This window comes from Lepeophtheirus salmonis, chromosome 12 (genome assembly GCF_016086655.4).
Source record: "Lepeophtheirus salmonis chromosome 12, UVic_Lsal_1.4, whole genome shotgun sequence".
In the NCBI taxonomy this organism is placed as follows: Eukaryota; Metazoa; Arthropoda; class Copepoda; order Siphonostomatoida; family Caligidae; genus Lepeophtheirus; species Lepeophtheirus salmonis.
This window is the reverse complement of record NC_052142.2, coordinates 4,117,341-4,136,377: the sequence shown is the minus strand read 5'-3', so window position 1 is coordinate 4,136,377 and position 19,037 is coordinate 4,117,341. Positions and strand designations below refer to the sequence as shown.

Sequence of the window (19,037 nt, the reverse complement as noted above, 5' to 3'; positions counted from 1 at the left end):
ACAAAATTTGCTTTAGGGTGAATAATAATGTGTAGTTTGTACCTCGGTTGGTGATGATAATAATAATAAAAACGTGGACTGAATGCCTGATTTTAGAACAATGTTATAATTTTATTTTTTGACAAAACTTTGAAACACGACCTTTGTGAACATATTCACTCAATATGGAAGTCCTCAGAAGCAATCACAGCCTCCATACGGAGGCGGAAAGCCTTGCAGGAGTTCACGATGAACTTATCGGACCAGTTATTATATTCCTTAACAACTACAGCCCTGTCTCACACAGCAAAGTCCAACAGGCTCAAATCCGGCGAAAATGATGGCTACATGTCCTTGGGCCAAACATTAGCCATATTGTCGGTGCAGAACTTCTGGCATTTGGCGGATGTGTGTGAGGATACCCATCTCGGGTCCACACGTAGTTGTCCTCTGGGTAGGCGGCTTTGAGCTATGGCAGTATGGTGAGCCTCAGCACCTTGTAGTAGGCCTCCTGGCCGATTTTCTCCCCTGCCTTAAAATAGAAGGTAGGCATTTTCTTGCCGTCAGACGCGAAGATCCGCAGGACCAGTGTTTCGGCCGGATGTTTTGTACAGTACACATCCTCTTTTGATCCCCCAAGCCAATTGTTGTTCTGACGGTTGTAGATCTGGTCCACGGTGAAAATCGTCTCGTCAGAGAAAATTCAATTTGCCTCTATCCATGCACGAACTTTCTAGCACCTATGCAGTCTCCTTTCTTTCAGAGTGTCTGTCAAAAGGTAGCGTGGGGTCCTTGTGTAAGAAGACAATCCCAAGTCCTCTTTCACAGCCATCGTGATTGTTCCCTTGTCCACGTCAAACTTGTTAGAGAGTCTATTCATGGATTTTGTGGAGTCCTCCTTGATTTTCTTCTTCAGGTACCCCAAAAATTTAGAATCCCTTCTCAAGTTGTGCCCCCCACTTCCTTCTTTTCTTTAGATGTCTTTCCCCCCCCCCTTTTTTTCATCTTGGCCACCTTGAAAATGAGGCTGCTGGAGCACTTCACAATGTCCATAATCTGTGCCACCTCAATTTTGGCATCCAGAAGGTCTGAGATCACCTTATGTTTTGCTTCTTGCTCACTCATGACGAAAGATCTGAGAAATGTTTATTTTTGTTTACTTATGCAAAAAGGACAGAGATTTAGAATATGCAGGAAAAACTTACAAAACCTCTCTATTTTAATTACATAATTGCCATTTATTAACAGTCCACGTTTTGCTAACGAACCCTATATGTATGTCTGTATTTTATTATGTAACATCTATTTAGTAATAAGAGGTTAAATACACATAATGAATATAATATTTAATGTGTCTTTGATTAAATTTATTTTTTACTATATAATTGATATTATGATTTCTATGGATAACACCTTTAATATCATATATTTGAATCAAATACTTAGAATTCCTGTAATTTTGTGGATCACGTGGAGTTTCATAACTAGTTATGGTAATAAAAAAAGAAAGATTTTTAAATAGAAGTAATACTTCTTTATTATCAAATTTATTCACAAAAAAAAATTTAACTTACAAATATACACAATTAAAATTGACCATACTAAGGTAAAATAAAATGAAATAATTTTAAATTTCATTACATAATAATTGATAATAGTTATTACAAAAATTGGAAATTGTTCGCAAAAGTGATAAAATTTATCAAATATTACTAGATTTGCCTGCATTTATATGTGCTCAAGTATGAAGATCTTTAAAAATATATGGATCCTTGGATTTGTGGTCAAGGATATTGCTCTTTTTAATATAATTACAAATGTCTTATAGTTATTTCTCAGTTACATTTGCTCGTTAAAAATTATGAGACTTTTATACTAAAAGAATTACACATTTTGCAGGATATAAGGCTATTTAGAGATGAACTTCCGATTTTTTTCTTACAAAAATACATAAAAAGTGTAAAAAGACTCCAAGCCAGGCTTGATACGAAAATTAATTACACATTATTGAACGTATAATAACTAGAATTTGATATATTATCTAAAAAATTATAGAAAGGTTAAACTTTGTTGAATTGTGTTATCATTAGACAGTAATTGTGTTTTTATTTTTTAATTTTTAATTTTAAATCAACCCTCTTGAGTAGTATAAATACTATAAAAATAAATTGTCTTATAAATACCGAGTAGCTAACCTTCACTTCACTACTATATCTGATACAGTTTTTTAAAACTTTTACAAGGAATTTAAAAGAGTTGAGAGCCGTTATTTTTTATTAATCATTTAGCATTGGGGCAAAGAGCCAATTTCAAAGTATATAATATAAGAAATGAATATTAATACTTACTTTGTTAATGTTGAAACTCCAAGGAGAGTCATCACTGAAACCAGCATGGCCATTGTGCGAAAAGGAAAATATTGTATTTCGGAGTTTTGGTCAAATAAAGGGTAATGAATCAATGCTGGCAACTTGAGAAGAGGTTCTCCACCTGAGAGACGTATCATCATTCCAATCATGTAAGCACATAGTGAACCGTATGTATTGCATAGAGATTTGAAATGTACAACAATAAACAACTGAGGGAATAATATAACGTACACTAGATCAGAACACATGGCCCTGAAAGATAATTAAAAAAATTATTAAAAAAACCAGTATTTTCAATATTTTGTTAAAAAATCACCAAATTTAAGAATTTTAGTATTTATACTAAGGTTTTGCATAAAATTGACTAATAATTGTATGAAGTTAAAAAACAACTATAGGAGAAAAAAAAATATCTTCATCATAAAATTGTACAAATCAATAATATAAAAATATTTTTAGTTCAATATTTAATGGCAAAAGTACCTGACGCGCTAATTACAAATCTTTAATTAGTTTTTTCATATAAATTCAGGTTTTCGATTTGCAAAAAATATACACTTTAGAGGTTATAAAACGACCATATTTAAGGTTTTAGTATGAAATGAAAAACCACTTGGGAGCATAGACTTGACACTCAACTTGGTTGTCTACTGTAGTGCCCTTTTCTATTCGAGCGAATTGCAATCGTAGAAAAGGTTCTAACTTTAACACCAGTTTTAAAGTCACCTAAATTATTTAGACTTATAATATTTGCCTTGCAAAATCTTATGATTTGGAGTTGGAATAATATCTTGTATTCCAGGGAGAAAATATTTAATGTAATTCGCATTTATCATGTATTCCAGGAAGCAAATATCTAATGCAACTCAAATTTATTTTTTCTTACAGGATAATGAGATACTATTATTTCTTATTTTCTTTCAATAAAACTCAGTAATATTAACGGAATTACCATGAAATAACAATTACCAGTGTTTTGTCACAAGATTTGTAGCTGCTCATATTGAATTTACAAGAATTACAATTTATAATGTGTACTTTTTCAAAACATGTAATTTTATTTATGTATAACAATTCTTGACCTCGATTTTGTAAATTGTTACATAGAAATAAAATTTTGCAATGTTTTATGAATTGTTTGTTAACTTAAGTAAAAGGATCTTAATAATCAGAGATGAAAAAAATGCGTCTATAAAAGAAGGCCCAGCTTTTTGCAATTGTTAACTGAATCAGTAATTACACTGCTACTATAACCTGTAAAATGGGATAGATTATTTTTCCAAGTCCTCTTTTTACTATATATTTGTTTTTGAATGATTCGGACGATAAAACGTTTTATTCGTTATAAATTATTTTAAATAATGTATCCTGGAGAAGATACTTGTAAAATTTAATGTTAACCTAATATTTACTTTATTTTTAATCCAGTTATTGCAATAATGTAAAATTTAAATAATCGGAACTTAACCAATATTGATTCAGCAACCTTTTTAATTGGAAGTTTGTATAATAAGTAATAACCAAAAGTTTTAAGTCTTAAGTATCAAATTAAATATTTAGTGGACACTCATCCCCCCTCCATGCAAAATTATACACTTATATTCTATTTATATATATGCATAGTATGAACAAACTCATCAAGATATTTAAAAATTCTTGTTTACCTTAATATATATTTTTGTATAATTTATTATCGTTATATAAACAACTGCAAGGAGTCAGAATAATTACAAACACCATGTTATGCAAAATCCGTGGTGTTTGAAACCAAGTTATGCGGAAAGTAAAGCAGTTAATAAAAAATGGATATAAAAATAGCTCCATTCTCTAGTCTCTATTCAAATTTTTAAGGGATTTTCCAATTTCTTTTAATAACGATCATATGCGATAAATATTTCACTACCAGAATTTTGGAATTGCATAACTATAATTATATAAGTATGTTCCATATATACATTTTAATCGAACTTGTATTACAGGTGATGGACTAAATGTGGTCATGTTTCTTACAGTGACTTTTCTGTTTCTTGCAATTCCATTTTTACACGCCTTTGACTCTTTGAGATGGTAAATTCCTTTACATTTTCTACATTCCTGTTTCCAAGCAGGACATTTATTTATAAAATAGTCTCTAGAACAGAATATGCAATCCATTATCTTTCTTTGCTCGGGATTTTTCCTAAAACTATTTTGGCCTTGACTAAAACTTTGATCCCTGAGTTTTCATCTGGCGATCACGTTTTCTTTTACTGGATTTAACTTCTCATCAGCCTTCTTCGACATTTCTTTAGGTCAACATCTTTCAATAACTTTTTTAAGCTACATTCTTTTTCTTATATAGGAATAAGCTTTTTCCTCGTTTCTTCATCCTGAACACCCACAATTAACTTAACTTTGATGTTTTCTTCTAAACAGTTTTTATTACCACATCGTTCATTTAATTCGGCATGATTTGCAGTTTAAGTTACCATTACATAAAAGTCCTCAAAATTATGAACCTTCTTTTTTATACATAGAATGTGATTCAACTTAGTAAAGAATGATGTTGTATTGAGAGCGAAAATATTTCCTTAATTCTTCTAAAATTTCAGGAAAGGATAAATTCGTGTCTTCTTTAATCCCAATTGAGACTCTTAATTTCTCCCTCATTTCTATATCCATGATGATTTTATCCTCGATAGTTGTTTTGTGTAAGATTAGCTATCAACTACTGCTAATTGCATGTAGTCTTCAAAACTGAGTTTCCATTCAATAAAATACTTCAAACCCATGCTTTCTCCTTTGATGACAGATTCTGATATTCCTTGCCAGCTAGTTCATCAATTTTTTTTGTCAGTTCCTTCATAATTTCGTCATCCATGAGATCTTTCTTTTCCATGAGCATTGAGACATCTTCTTGTTGCTCCTTGGTTTCAGACTTGAACTCCATTAGTACTAATATATTCTCTAAGAGATCCTTCACGTGGTCTTTGATGAAAAACTTCTACTTATTCAAATGTGTTTGAACGCTTCAGTTCATTAATTCCCCGTGTGACATGACCTTTGTATCCCTTAACTTTTGATTTTATAAAGTCAAACTTCTTACTTTTGAGTTATTCCATTATATTTCTTATGGTTGGTTCTGGATTATCATATGCGCTATTTGATATATGAGGATATTGACTCAATAGATTTAATTCATTTTACACGAAGAGAATCCAGGATGACTCTCATATTAATATATTGTTATACATACATATACACGGAACATCTACATTGACGGTCACTAAACTTATTATGTATAAACATATATAACAATATGGAAATTCATCATAATACTGTATAAATTCTTCTTCTGATAGAGCAATGTTTTGAGCATGTGAAATTCGAAGTAAATCAATAGATCAATTGGAAATAGTCAGCAACGATATTGTATTTACTTCTGATATATTGAATGTCCGTCACAAGTTCCGTAATTAATGACAAATAACGTTGTTGGCAGTATGACTTGGCTAATTTTTGGCTTTTAAATGCTGATTCAAGAGATTTATGGTCAGTAAAATTTTGACCCTCAATAAAGTACTTGAAATGTAACACAGATAAATAGGCTTCTAATATCTTGCAATCGATAGTTGAGTATTCTACTTGAGCTTGACTAATCTCCTTAGAGAAAAATCCAATTGGAGATGTCTTGTCATTTAAAATTCGATGAAGAACGGCTCCAACTGCTTTATTTAAAGCGTCAGTGATTAAATGAAGTATATTATATTTTTGAGTTATAAAAGGTGAATAACAAATGTGATCCTATGAATTTTTTTCATATTCTTAAACGATTTTAATCTTTCTTAGTTGAAACTAAATCCTGTTAAATATCTGATACAGATTAATTCTGTTAGAGGTAAAACAGGAATTGCAAAAAATGTTCCTATAAAATCCAACCATTCCTAAGAGTTGCCTCAATTCTGAATAGACAACTGGTTTTTGGAATGCTTTGATAACTGACAGATTATTTTCCGATAGTAAAATTCCATCTGGTGTTGTTGTGACTCCAGGAAAATCAATATTGTCTTTGAAAAATTCATATTTATCTTCTGAAACATGCAGTCTGAATTGATTAAAAAAATTTTGAGAACAGTTTCTACATGTTGTAAATTGTCTTCTTTAGTTTTACTAAATATCAAAATATTATCTATACAATGTAAATGCAAATATGTGTAAAATTTTGTTCATAAATCTTTGACATAAAAATCCTGCATTTCTGAAACCAAAAAGGGATATAATAAAATTTATATAGATCAAAAGAGGTTGTAATACTCGTTTTGTGTTTATCTTCTTCATTGACAGGAATATTGTAGTAGGCTTGTAAAAGGTAGATCTTACTGAATATTTTTGAGTCATGACGACGAGTAGTAATATCGTTCATATGAGGAAGTGGATATTTATCAGGAATTGTTTTAGTGTTTAAGGCTCAGTAATCACCGACCGTTCTCCACTCCCTTGGGGAATAATTCATGCTTCAAGAAGATTGTTAAATATTTCTTGACAAATTATTGTTTTTTTTAAAGAGAAAGACGACGAAATTTGAATGTACATGATGGAGCATTTCACTATCATTCTGATGCTGTACATCCGGAGGAATTTCTATCGGGGCGTTATTAGGACGAGATAATGTTAAATAAGGATATTTTAGAAAAATATTTTTAGTACAAGATTAAGATGCTTCAATTGTTTAATTAATAGCAAGTATACCACTCTTTGATAACAGAATACCTACTGTTAAGTCACCAGTTTTTGAATCAGTCGAAGTTCCATTTTTACAGTCGATTACATATTTTTAATGATGAAGAAAATCAATTCTTAATGTAGGGTTAGCTACCACAAAAGTCCATGGATAATTCCTGCCTACTGTTTTGATTCAAATTACAGAAGTTAACTCTCCAAATACTTGAATTGCTTGTCCATTAGTCACGATAAGCTTTACTGGTGACGGATTGAGGGAATTAATTAAAACGTTTGAAATACGTAATAGTGATATCGTAGCATCTGTATCCATTCAAATGTCCACTTTTACCAAATTATTAATTTGACCTATGACTTTGATAAAATGCACGGAATTTAAGGTTAACTCCCTTGCCTTTCAGGATTTCCTAAGAAATAGGAGAAGAATGACGTGAAGAATGTTTTATCTTTAAATCCAAATTAGATTTTTGAAAATTGAAAAATTTCTTACAAGACGGTGATGCATGTCCATAAAAGAGATGTACTCTACATACTTTAGGACGTTGGTTTTGGAAAATATATGAATAAAGTTAAAGATTTGAATTCTCAATTCTATCTTAAGTCCTTAATGAGTGATAAGTCACCTGGCAAATTGACTCCATATTAATCATTTCATGCAATTGATTAGCCAATTTGCTTAACTATTCCAAAGAATCTTCGGATCTACAGATCAAAACAGACAAAATTTATGTATATGTGGGCTTTAGGAATTTATTCTTTACCATATCTTCTGGAATAAAAATCTTCTGGGATGTATCACTTAGGGATTCTATATACTTTGAAGGTTTCCCAGTCATCTTAGTATTTCCAATCAATTAGTCGAAAAGTTGACTCTTTGATTGTTCAAAAATCTCCAAAATTCTATTTTCAACTTGATATAGGAGATAGATATTTTTGTCTTCTTACCAACTTTTTTGGGAAGAATGTGAAGGGAGTGACAGGGATATCCGCAAGGGAGGAGCGTAGGGGCTGTAGCCCTCTCCAAATTAAGGAATTTTTGTTTTATACTAGAAAATTTAATAGAACTTCTTCTTTTTTTTCAAAAAATTTAATATTGGAAATTTAATTTTTGAAATTTTTTCCAGAAACTTTGATTTTTTTAATATTTTTATGCATAGTTGGTATTTAAAAAAAAAATCAAGAAAAATATGTAGATGGATTTTTTATTCCATAGTGACTCTGAAGAATGTACTGATTCAAAACTGCAACACTTTCGCAACATATTACGCAAATATCTTTTTTCTCCTTTATTTCCACGAAGAAATATTTTACTCTCCACTCTTCATTGAAAATTCCACACTCGGTGTCCATTTATTTTTTTCGTAGTCATAATGAAGGGTGAAAAAAACGGGATCTAAATATGAAAGAACGGGATCTAAATATGAAAGAACGGGAAAGATGCCTAATTGGGGGATAGCCAAATGAAGATGGGAAAAAATATGTCTCTCCTTCTGGTGTTACATGTAGACTAAATATATATTTCTTGAAATACATGGAAAAGGACAAAGGTACTCTATAGCTATTTATAATATGATTTGCATAAAATATACCACACCAATAGTCAATTTAAGGCACATAACAATAAGTATCTTTTAGTATTCTAAGCATAATATTCAAATTTATATTTTATCGCTAACTTTTGTGTTCATTATTTTTTAACAAGCTGATAAGAACTGAAACTTTTTTAGACACATGATAAAAAAAAGGACAAAACCAGTGATGTGTACGAGCAAAATTCGTAAATTGTTACTCGAGTTTTATAAAGTAAATAAAGAAGTCTATAAAACTTGGTTTATGGTCATAAAAAACCAAATGTTATTCGGAACTCGTCAAAAACCTAGGAACTCGTCAAAACTTGGGATTCTCTGTTTTTATTTTTTGAGCCCCTTATAACATGTAAACCTTCATAGACTAAATTAAATGTTCAAATCTGATTTTCACTCTACTAGCTACCAATTCGGTTGGCGTATGCCTTGAAAGTTAAGCTTAAATATAAATCCCTTTTTTTTGCAGTATTACAATAATACAGTATAATCTTTATAACTATGATTATCTTTTTTGTTTAAATAATAGTTACATCTTAAAATTAACTTATTGGTTAAAATTTTAATATATATTGGTATTCGAATAAATAATTTTCTGAAGACGAAAAATTATCTTCTTGTGTTGAGCCCGTGAATAATTTAAAATTTGCCATGAAGAATTTTTATGATGAGGAAAGTAGTGATGCAGTTGTTTACCTATGTAACTCCAAGAGCCCTGTTTATCTTTTCGAATCTCTAGTTGAACCTGAAATTTGGGAAATTGTCAACCCTGCATCTATATACCAAGTATTAATTCAATTTCTGGAAATCATTCCTCTCGATCTAAACACATTTTATACAGAAAGAAAAAGGGTTAGGGTAAAATAACATTGTTTAGAATTTTTTAGCAAATCTAATAAGGATCAAAATATTGGGATTTGCAGTTTATACAGCAAGAACAAAGTTTATCTTACCAACAGTACGATCATAATGAAACGCCACTTGAAAAACATCCATTACGTTGTTTCAAATTATTTTATCAATAATAATACTTTACAAAAATCACGCTATGATTAAGTACATAAAAAAATTTCAAAAATAAATGCTTGATCGAGAGACAGCTATGATTATATTAAGATGAAGAGTATGAAATGGTGGTTCTGAATGAACTGAACAATGCTTTTTGTGTTGCATTGGAGAAAGATATCTGGCCTAACATCAATAATAAGGCACCCATCTCTATCACAGCTCCTTTTCTAGACAACTGCAGCAATCTGGTACAAAATCGTATTTCTAGAAAGTCTTTTTTTGGATCTCATAGCTTTTGCATAAGGCCATGGAGTTTGGTCAACAAATTTGTGAGTATTACTACAAATTTAGTACTGATCATGCCCCAAATATTCGGAGTACACGAATCAGGGTTGAATACAACACGAATCGTTTACTTTGCATATAGTTTTAATTTGATTGTGGACAATGCAATAGAGATAACAAAGAAATTCAGCATTTTAGAAAAAAGATATTTAAATTTGTAACCAAGATCAAAAAGTCTCCTTATGTTAAAGAACGGTTCACTGAAGATCAAGAAAACGTTAGTCAGAGACCTAACTTGACAAAGTACATGCTGCTTCAAGATGTGTCTACCCTTTGGAGTTCTATATATCTTATGCTAGAGAAATTTTTAATGCTCAGTTGATTACTTTTAATAAAATATATTTATTTTTATTTTTTATTATTGATCTATACACCAAATTTTATGGTCTGGCACTTAATGTATGAACCCTGTGTTAAGGGACAAGATAAAATGAAATTAGTTTGAAACTCATTAAAAATCTACTAGGAAGCTATTCCGATTATTGTTATATTATTGATGACCTTGTGGAAGTTTAAGGATCTATTTATTCTATTACAGTTGAGATAACCTTTGAAAAAAAAGTTCACTTCATCTATAATTGTCCGGCTCTTAAATATGTAATTAATACGATACAGAACCATCCATGTCGAAGGCTGTTTGTATGAGGAATCATCTGTCATACAGTGAATACAGTTCCTAAAAAATGTGATTAATCGTACAAAAATCAAGTCAAATGGATGATTACACTAGGTAACTAGTATTTTTTTCAATTGCCTTATATTACAACTAATCTAAAGAATAAACTTCACAAGATTTGACGTAAAATAAAAATAATTTGTTAATTTTTTAAGTTTAACTTTTCAATTATTATAGAATATTTAATAAATAAGGAATGTAAGGTTGTGTGAAAAAAATCCAAAATTAAATATAATTAAGTCGATTGTTTTCACTAATTATAATAAGTAAATAATATTATGGAGGCAAGTAGATTTACTTTTAATTTAAATATGTTTCATATCCAAGGGATTTTATTAATATTTATTACAAATTAAGTCAGACAAATATTTAATATTAATAGATAATTAATGATCAATTGCTGAAGAACTTCTTCACATATATATTCTTCACTATAGATATAATTGTTAATCGTAAGTATTTTTTAGTTACCCCAGTTTTTGCAATTGGTAATCTGAATAATGATTTATTCTTTTCCTCAGCTGTTATATCTGAGGTGTGACCTTCTTTTTCTACTACGTGCAAAGTGCTAACTACCTCGTATCTCTGATTGTGTACTCTGAAATATGCAACATTAAATTAAATTAGCATCCTTAATCACCCAAAATGGAGGTGAAAATGTTTTGAAATAAAACGATGTCTTTAGACAATTCACGGGACTAAAACCATGAAAAAATTCAACCTTGTAGAGCATACTAACAGTATCCTATATACTGGAAAAGCCTGTCCGTCTCTTTATGCCATCACCAAGTAAATTAAATTTCAAAGTCAAGTAGTGTTGTCCAAGATGAAGAAAAAACTTGAAAAGAATGATATTTTTCTTACGTTTGATGAAACTACATATTCCAAATCATCAAATCCTTGACGTGACCCTTAATCAGACAGGACTTACCTTTTGGGCACGTTTATACCTTTCATCATACTGAAAACTCTATCGGCATCACTGTGTTAGTGTTTTTGTATTTAAAAGAGTCTATTAATGGATTAGGTTACTCATTCCCTCACTTTGATGTATCTCTTGTTCTTCCAATCACCTCCAGACATTTGCTTTTAAACTAACAAGTAAGATATTTGAAATATATATTCAACTATTGTTAGTGTTGGATCGGTCGTATAATTGATTTCCTAATTAGTCTCCCTCCACCCTTTCAGTCCTCTTTTTATCGGTCCGATCTTTTATAATATTCAACGGTCCTAAGGACCGTTGAATGTTGGGTTCATCGGTCCTAAGATACTAGCTAACTTTTTATTTTCTTCACTCCTAGCTAGGGTTGAATAAATAAAATCGAAGAAAATAATAATCGAGAGATAGTACCTATAATATTAAGTTCTAGCCACACACTTCCTACTTTAAACTTCAGATATATTGTTTTTTTAAAGAGGTTATGTTGAATATCTGAAAAGACTTATTAAATACATTATTTCCGTAGTTGAAATTACAATAAATGACTAAGAAGAACCATTCCTAAGACTAACTAATTTTATTAGGCCCGAACTATAGTCTTTTTAGTTTGTTTAAATCGATCCAATAATTATTATTGTTATACTCCTGAATTTTTGCATTTTCTCTTCCGATAATTTAATGGCTTTTTGGATCTGATCGACATAGTGTTTAATCATCACTATTTCTGAAAAACCAACTCATTATTTTAAACATCTTTGGCTTTTTGGATTACACCATTGTTTCCTTCCATAACATTAAAAACTGATAAGCTTAGTTGAAGGGATTTTCGTTGGAAGTTTCCTTTTGTGATAACTCTTTTTTTATCATTTAATTTTTCTTATCTTTGACTATTAGATTGAAGGCGGTTGCATTGCTATCCTGTTCATACCGTGAGCCAGACAATGGATGCACCTTTCATTCTTTCCCCTTTTAAATTGGAACCAAATAACATTATTGTTGTCGGCTCTCTTAACATCCTCCAAATAATTAATATAATGTGTATCTAAAAAGTTCTTTATTTATATTGGACAACACTACATAACTTGATGATGGCATAGTAAGGCGCAACGACTTTTCCAGTACTTATTTCCATGAATGTTACAAAATTGTGATGAATTACTGTATTGAGTGGAGCATTGCAGGAAATAAAACGTGTTTTTTCATATCATGTATCAAATTATTTGTTTCAATATATGCTTTATTTAAATTCCTCGATTAAATTTTCTAGTTCCTTTCGTAAAAAACACTTATTATATTGCACAATATTGTATTTTTTCATGGTTTTATTCTTAAAACCAATAAAATAAGAAGTCAAATATCTAAAGGTATCATCAATATTTTTGACTCCATTTCTATTATCCAGTATTTAAATTTTCCTTTTGTATAAATAATTATATAATTGAATAAAACTATAAATTATGGTTCTTTTGATATATTTTTAATGTGCGTTTAATTTTTCAGATTCACTTTAAGGTAAAAGTCAATGATTGTGACTTTTAATCTCATATATCATCGACTGAAGAATGTATCAGTTGCTCCAGATCTTATATGGAATCGTTGAATCCTTTTATCATAATTGGCTACTGATGAGGGACAAATTCGATATAAAGAAAAATAATCATATGCAAACCTGAGAGAAATAGAGGATGTTCTCATCCCCTTATTTTAACTCCTGGATCTACTCCCTAAAGTCAACTATACTTTTTATTCTACCCTAAAAAAACTTTTTGATCAATTTGAGTGTCCTTGAAATACATAACAAACAAATTACTCATCTCAAAACATTAATAAGTGGCATCCATTCCATTCATAAGGCTGAATTTGTGCTATACAGTCCTTACAGACACTTACACACCCAGTAAACTTCAATTCCCTAATAGTTATTTCTTCGACTTGTGAGTCTCTTTTTGACCTTGAAAAAAGTGGAAGACGATATTAAACTCTCAGGATCATTACTAAACAAAACAATGGAAAGTAAGACTCTTTTTCGTATTGACTGAGATTTAAGGTGAGAATGTGATTTTTTTATATATAATGGTATGAATAATGCATAGTGTTTTTTAAGATATATGTCAGATAGAACTCACAAAATTAAATTTTGTATCAATATTGAAATAAATAAGTTATTTAATTGTACTTTTACGCTATGTCTTTTAAAATTCCATATTTGATTTTAGGAGACTAAATTTCGTATAAAATAAAACTTATATAATAGAATATAATTGTACTTGAAAAGAAAATTCTTGTATTTGACAGATTTAAAGTAAATTTTGAACAAACCCATTAAGTTATTCTTGTAATATTTTGCAAGGAGCATAACAATATATGTAAACTAGGATGTACCCGTATTATATATTTTATTTCGAATTATTTTATTGATACATACTAAGACTCACTCATCATCTTCATAATTCCCTTCTTAATTCGTATTTAATAAATGTACATATTGCCTTTTTCGTTTTTTGGATTTTTTTAAATTTTATGCATTTTTCAATCTACAACCATACCCTTAAAAAAATGAGACTCTGGTAATTGATCTTGTTTTATGAAAAATATCAACTTATTTGCGAAAAAATAAACTTTCCCTATGGAGCCCAGGAGTCTTGTAAGATCACAATAAACACACCCCGAATTACGTAACTCAAAATTCTGAACAACTTTTCCTTTACATCTAAAGTCTGTATCTGTCTCCATTTTTGTATATAAAAAAATACTTTATCCTATTCATTTTAATTACCGGACAAACATCTATAATGTTTTTCTTTTTGTCAAGAAAAGGAAAAATCTTTTGAAGTCACGACCTGATCATATTAGAAGTTGCATTTCAGTCTTTCATTACAACTTTTCCTACTTCTATCATAGATGTAAATATATTAATAGTGACAATTTCTTCGGCTTGTTGGTTTCTCTTGTAATGTCTTGGATAAGCTTGGCGCATACTTTAAAGTTCTTGGTATACAGAACGATGAACATATCCTTCTTAACATAATTTTTTTTTTGATTTCTATGAGTACTATAGAAAATAATATGAAAAAGTAAAATGAAAGGAACTCTTCAGTGATATTTTAAAATTAACGTTACTTGGAAGCGTTTTTTCACAATTTGTACAGAAAATCAATGAATGAAAGCTTGCTTTTCTTGAATGATAGTTTCATTTTCACTTGATATCCTAGCAGACGTAGTTGCATTGGAGGTTGATCTTTGACGTTTCTGTGTCTGAGTAAAGAAAGATTTAGAATTTTGTGAACAGTAAAAGGCGGCAAAGAACTTTTTGAAGTTTGTTCTCCTGTATGTATATAGTATTTTTGAAATTCCATTCGTTTGCCAATACTATCATATATGAAATCACCTCACTGAAAGGGGAGTAAAAGAACTCTTGAATACTTAGAAGGTAGTTTGTCTAAGAATAACTTTTCGTATCTTTGGAGTATTCGTCTTGGAACAGAATCATTGTTGGGAACAAAACATTGTTTGGACTAGATGAGAAACGGCATTCACAGACATCTTATTGTGAAGAATAAATGTCAAAACATTCAATCTCTTCACTTGATCCTCACAATGAAAATTCAAATTTCAACTAAAATTATATGTGCAGCTGGCATTTCTCAAATATTTCAGTCAACTTATTTATTAACGTCATTGATAAACAAACAGATTTTGTGCTTATAATGTATAAAGATTATAAGCACAGGGAAATGTAGGGATTTTTGATGGGAGCCCTAGTTGGAAGCCTACAGATTAAATTCATTTGTTTTTATTGAAAAATAAATAATAATATCATATAATTAAGAACAACACTTTGTGGTATTTGAAATATTTAAATTCAATTACCTCTGTGAAAAGATACTTTTATTTTTACAACTCTAGAATTGACTTTCCAAGAAAGAAGTCCAATTTTCTCTCTTATGACGCTTAATTTGGTTTGATTGTCTTCCTCAGATGAATTTTAATCCTGTAGTCCCTCGAGGAATAAGGAATTTTGAATTAGAATATTTCTTGTGATGGATCATCAAGTTAGGTGTCCTTCTATCTTTCTTTGGTTCTAACTTTTGGAGAACATACAAGTCTACTTCCTCCAGTTTTATTGAATGAATCCGTGCGTTATGATTAGTCACATTAATTTATATCAATTTTTCCAATTTGTATCAATTAGACTAAATGTACTGTTTAGTGTATTGTTTTTTATATATTTTAGGCTTAAGTTTATAACTTAATACTATTGGTGTATCTAAATAACACCTATTTATGATATATATTTCACATCTAAGTTTCTTTTCTATCAATTTTAAAGTCCATTGTTAATAGTTTCTTCCCTAAAACATATTCATTGTTATAAATAGATCGATACATTCCCACAGAAGGAAAGAATTGCTTCTACTTTCTTATGAGGCATACAATTTGCTTGATTTTCTTGTATTCCTCCTATATATTTTCATCTTGTCGTCCCTTTAGTTATTGGAATTTGAGGATGTATTGTTACAAATTATTTTTCGTGAAGATCATTCTCAGAAAGAAAATGAAAAACCATATAATTTTAAATTTTGTATCTCCAATTATTCATTGTTTTTGGGTTTAATTTTTAAATTTTATGATATTAACTTATGTGTCATATTCATGCCCTAATAATTCTAAATACTACAACTTTTATTTTTAATATGTTTTTATACATAAGATTAAGTCTCTTATTTTACTCAATTATTATTGTGTGTTCTGGAAGAGAGCATGTGACTGGACATTGATCAATTTATCATATACATGTTATCCCAAATTTATAGATGTAACTTTTATGCTTGAATAAATCTTTTTAATCAACTTTATTTTGATTTAATTGGTAAGAAATATTTATCATTTGAGAAAAAGCCCAATATTAATATCGAATCATAATGAACCCATATATCTCAGAAAACAGATTATTGAAAGACAATTTGAGATCGTTTTGGGTAAATTAAAGGGTGTGAAGTACTGTCCACACCGTTATTTTAACCCGTTAATATCAACTACGTACACGATACGTTTCCAAAAAAAAAAAAAGCTTTTGATAGAAAAGATATCATATGTTTACATCAAATATAGTAAACATTTTGAGTTTGAACATGAATAACAAATTATATTTAGAATAAATATGTAAATACAATGAATATTAAAAGAAAGAACCGACATGAGATATATTAAAGGGTATCTTATGTTTATACTTCATTGATACATGATAGGTATGTAATTGTAAATAAGAGTAGATTGTAGTAAATTTATGAATTTATTCAATATCAATAATAATATTTGCAGAATTTTTTTAAAGGGTTAAGAACATTATTTATACTGCTAATCAAATAAATCATCATTTTAATCCCTGCCATTCAATTTTGAATCCTTATTGACTCTTTACATTTTATTTTAATAGAAGTTCTTACCGGAGGGTATTGATTGTAAGTAGGCTCAGAGCCATGTAAATGGCTAAAGTACCAACAGATAAAAATTAAGATCCTCATAACTCACATAATTTCAGAATCATTCGCTTTCAGTCCAAATATTAGCTTATCAACATTTTTTGGAAGCATTGATGAAGCAGAAAGTACAGAACTCTCCCCAAAATATACAACAGCAGCAGAATCAGTTCAGTCCAAAAAAATTAGACAAAAATTGTACTATGAAACTAAATCAGCATAGATAGTATCATTCTGTGACCTCCCGGTTTAAGTGGAATGATTCCGGTGAAGTCGATTTCATTTGAATTTGTATTTCCTGAAAAAAGGCATCCAGGGGCTGATCAATATAGCAATCATAGAGCGATTTCATCCATGAATATATCCTTCCTATGTATTTACTCTTTTATTTTAAAGAGTATAAACCAACTTTTGAGCTAAAATGACGGGACAAACAGTAGAAGGAGAAGAAACATATTTTCTGGTATACTTCTTGATAAAGCTGAAAAAATTGGTCTATTGCACGATAGAAAGTGGGATATTATTACACGACACAAGTATTTTAGACCACTAAAGTCTTATACTTGATGTTGAATTGTCATTAATTAAATGATAACTAAACAAACTAAGATTTTTAATATTACGACGGATTTGTACGTATTTCACAACCTGAGCCATTTATATTAAATGACTTTTTTGATGACATACACTAACATTTAAGGATCTTTGTCATAGTCCCAGACTTATTTGCATCAATTGATTATTATCTAGAATGTTACTAAAAATACTGAAAGCATTTAGTAATATTTTAAAAATGGCGTGGAATAATTATTAATTTCTACAACTAATTACTGATTGGTGTAATTTCAGAAGAGAGAAAAAAGAAAAAAAGAACGTGCTATACAAGATTCCAAGTATTTCTATACAGCTCTATTTATACTGGAAGTGTTTGGCTAAAATTTAATTTTTCTTAGTTCTTGAATTACCCCCACCCCCCTGTTTATAACTTTAAGGGGTACAATGCTATAAAACTAAATGGTAAAATCCTTGTCTTTTTAACATGTTTTTTCATTAAAAAAAAGCGATACCACAGAGGACGTCACAGAGGATATTTTATTATTTTTACATATGACATAAACACAAATAATTGACATTGTCCGGTGTCATTATATATTATTAAATGGAGGGGCGTAATTATAAATATTTATGTTAAGATTTAAACTTTTTTATTATAACTGGATAAAAATGATCATTGTGTTATACGAAAATAAGAAGGAAAAAACAAAAAAAAAAGAATAGAAGGTACAAAAATGAATAATTAATCTCATCTAAACATGTCGAATTCCCACAGTATTCCCCTTAGACAACAGAGGGAGTAAAGAGATCATCTATTTTGTAATACACAATAAACTACATCCTAAAAACATTGATAAATAAACAAATAGATCATACTCCAGTTGTAGATATTGTGCATCTTATAGTTGGAGACGCTTGAAGAATACTTGAAACTCCAATTGCAGGTTGAAGTCTATCCTTCGAGACATTGTTATTACTTGATCCAAAGTCCAATTTATAGTAACAATTGTCCCTCTCAATCACCTTAAACAGGCCCAAGAAAGTTGGAAAAAGAGACTACTTTATGGGTTTAGTTTTAACAAAAACAAATTCTTTTTTTTTTAATTGTTTGTTAATGGCTCCATTATTAAAATGTCTCGAAGGAACGTGTGTTATGCTCTCCATTGTTTTAAAGAAACTTTCGACGTCTAGGTGGCCAGAAGTAAAGGTTGACCCATTAAAGAAATTAAATGCCATGGATCCCAAGCGACCTGTGAGTAATTGAAATGGTGAATATTTAGAACTAGGATCTATTGGTTCTGAGTTCCTCAATCCCCATAAAACTACAGGTAGTGCATTGATTCAGTCTTCTTTTTCTTCCAGCATTCGTGCTACTAGCCC

At 29.9% G+C, this 19,037-nt stretch overlaps 1 protein-coding gene across 2 annotated transcripts in view; it reads right to left on the bottom strand.

The window, feature by feature from the left end:
- The window catches only part of LOC121126813 (high-affinity choline transporter 1), a 113,856-nt gene that overhangs the window by 16,823 nt on the left and 77,996 nt on the right, over positions 1–19,037 (bottom strand). For both annotated transcript variants that reach the window (XM_040722166.2, XM_040722167.2), the window contains one exon: positions 2,328–2,600. In XM_040722166.2, the coding sequence (XP_040578100.1) occupies positions 2,328–2,600 (273 nt within the window). The remainder of the gene's footprint in view (positions 1–2,327; positions 2,601–19,037) is intronic.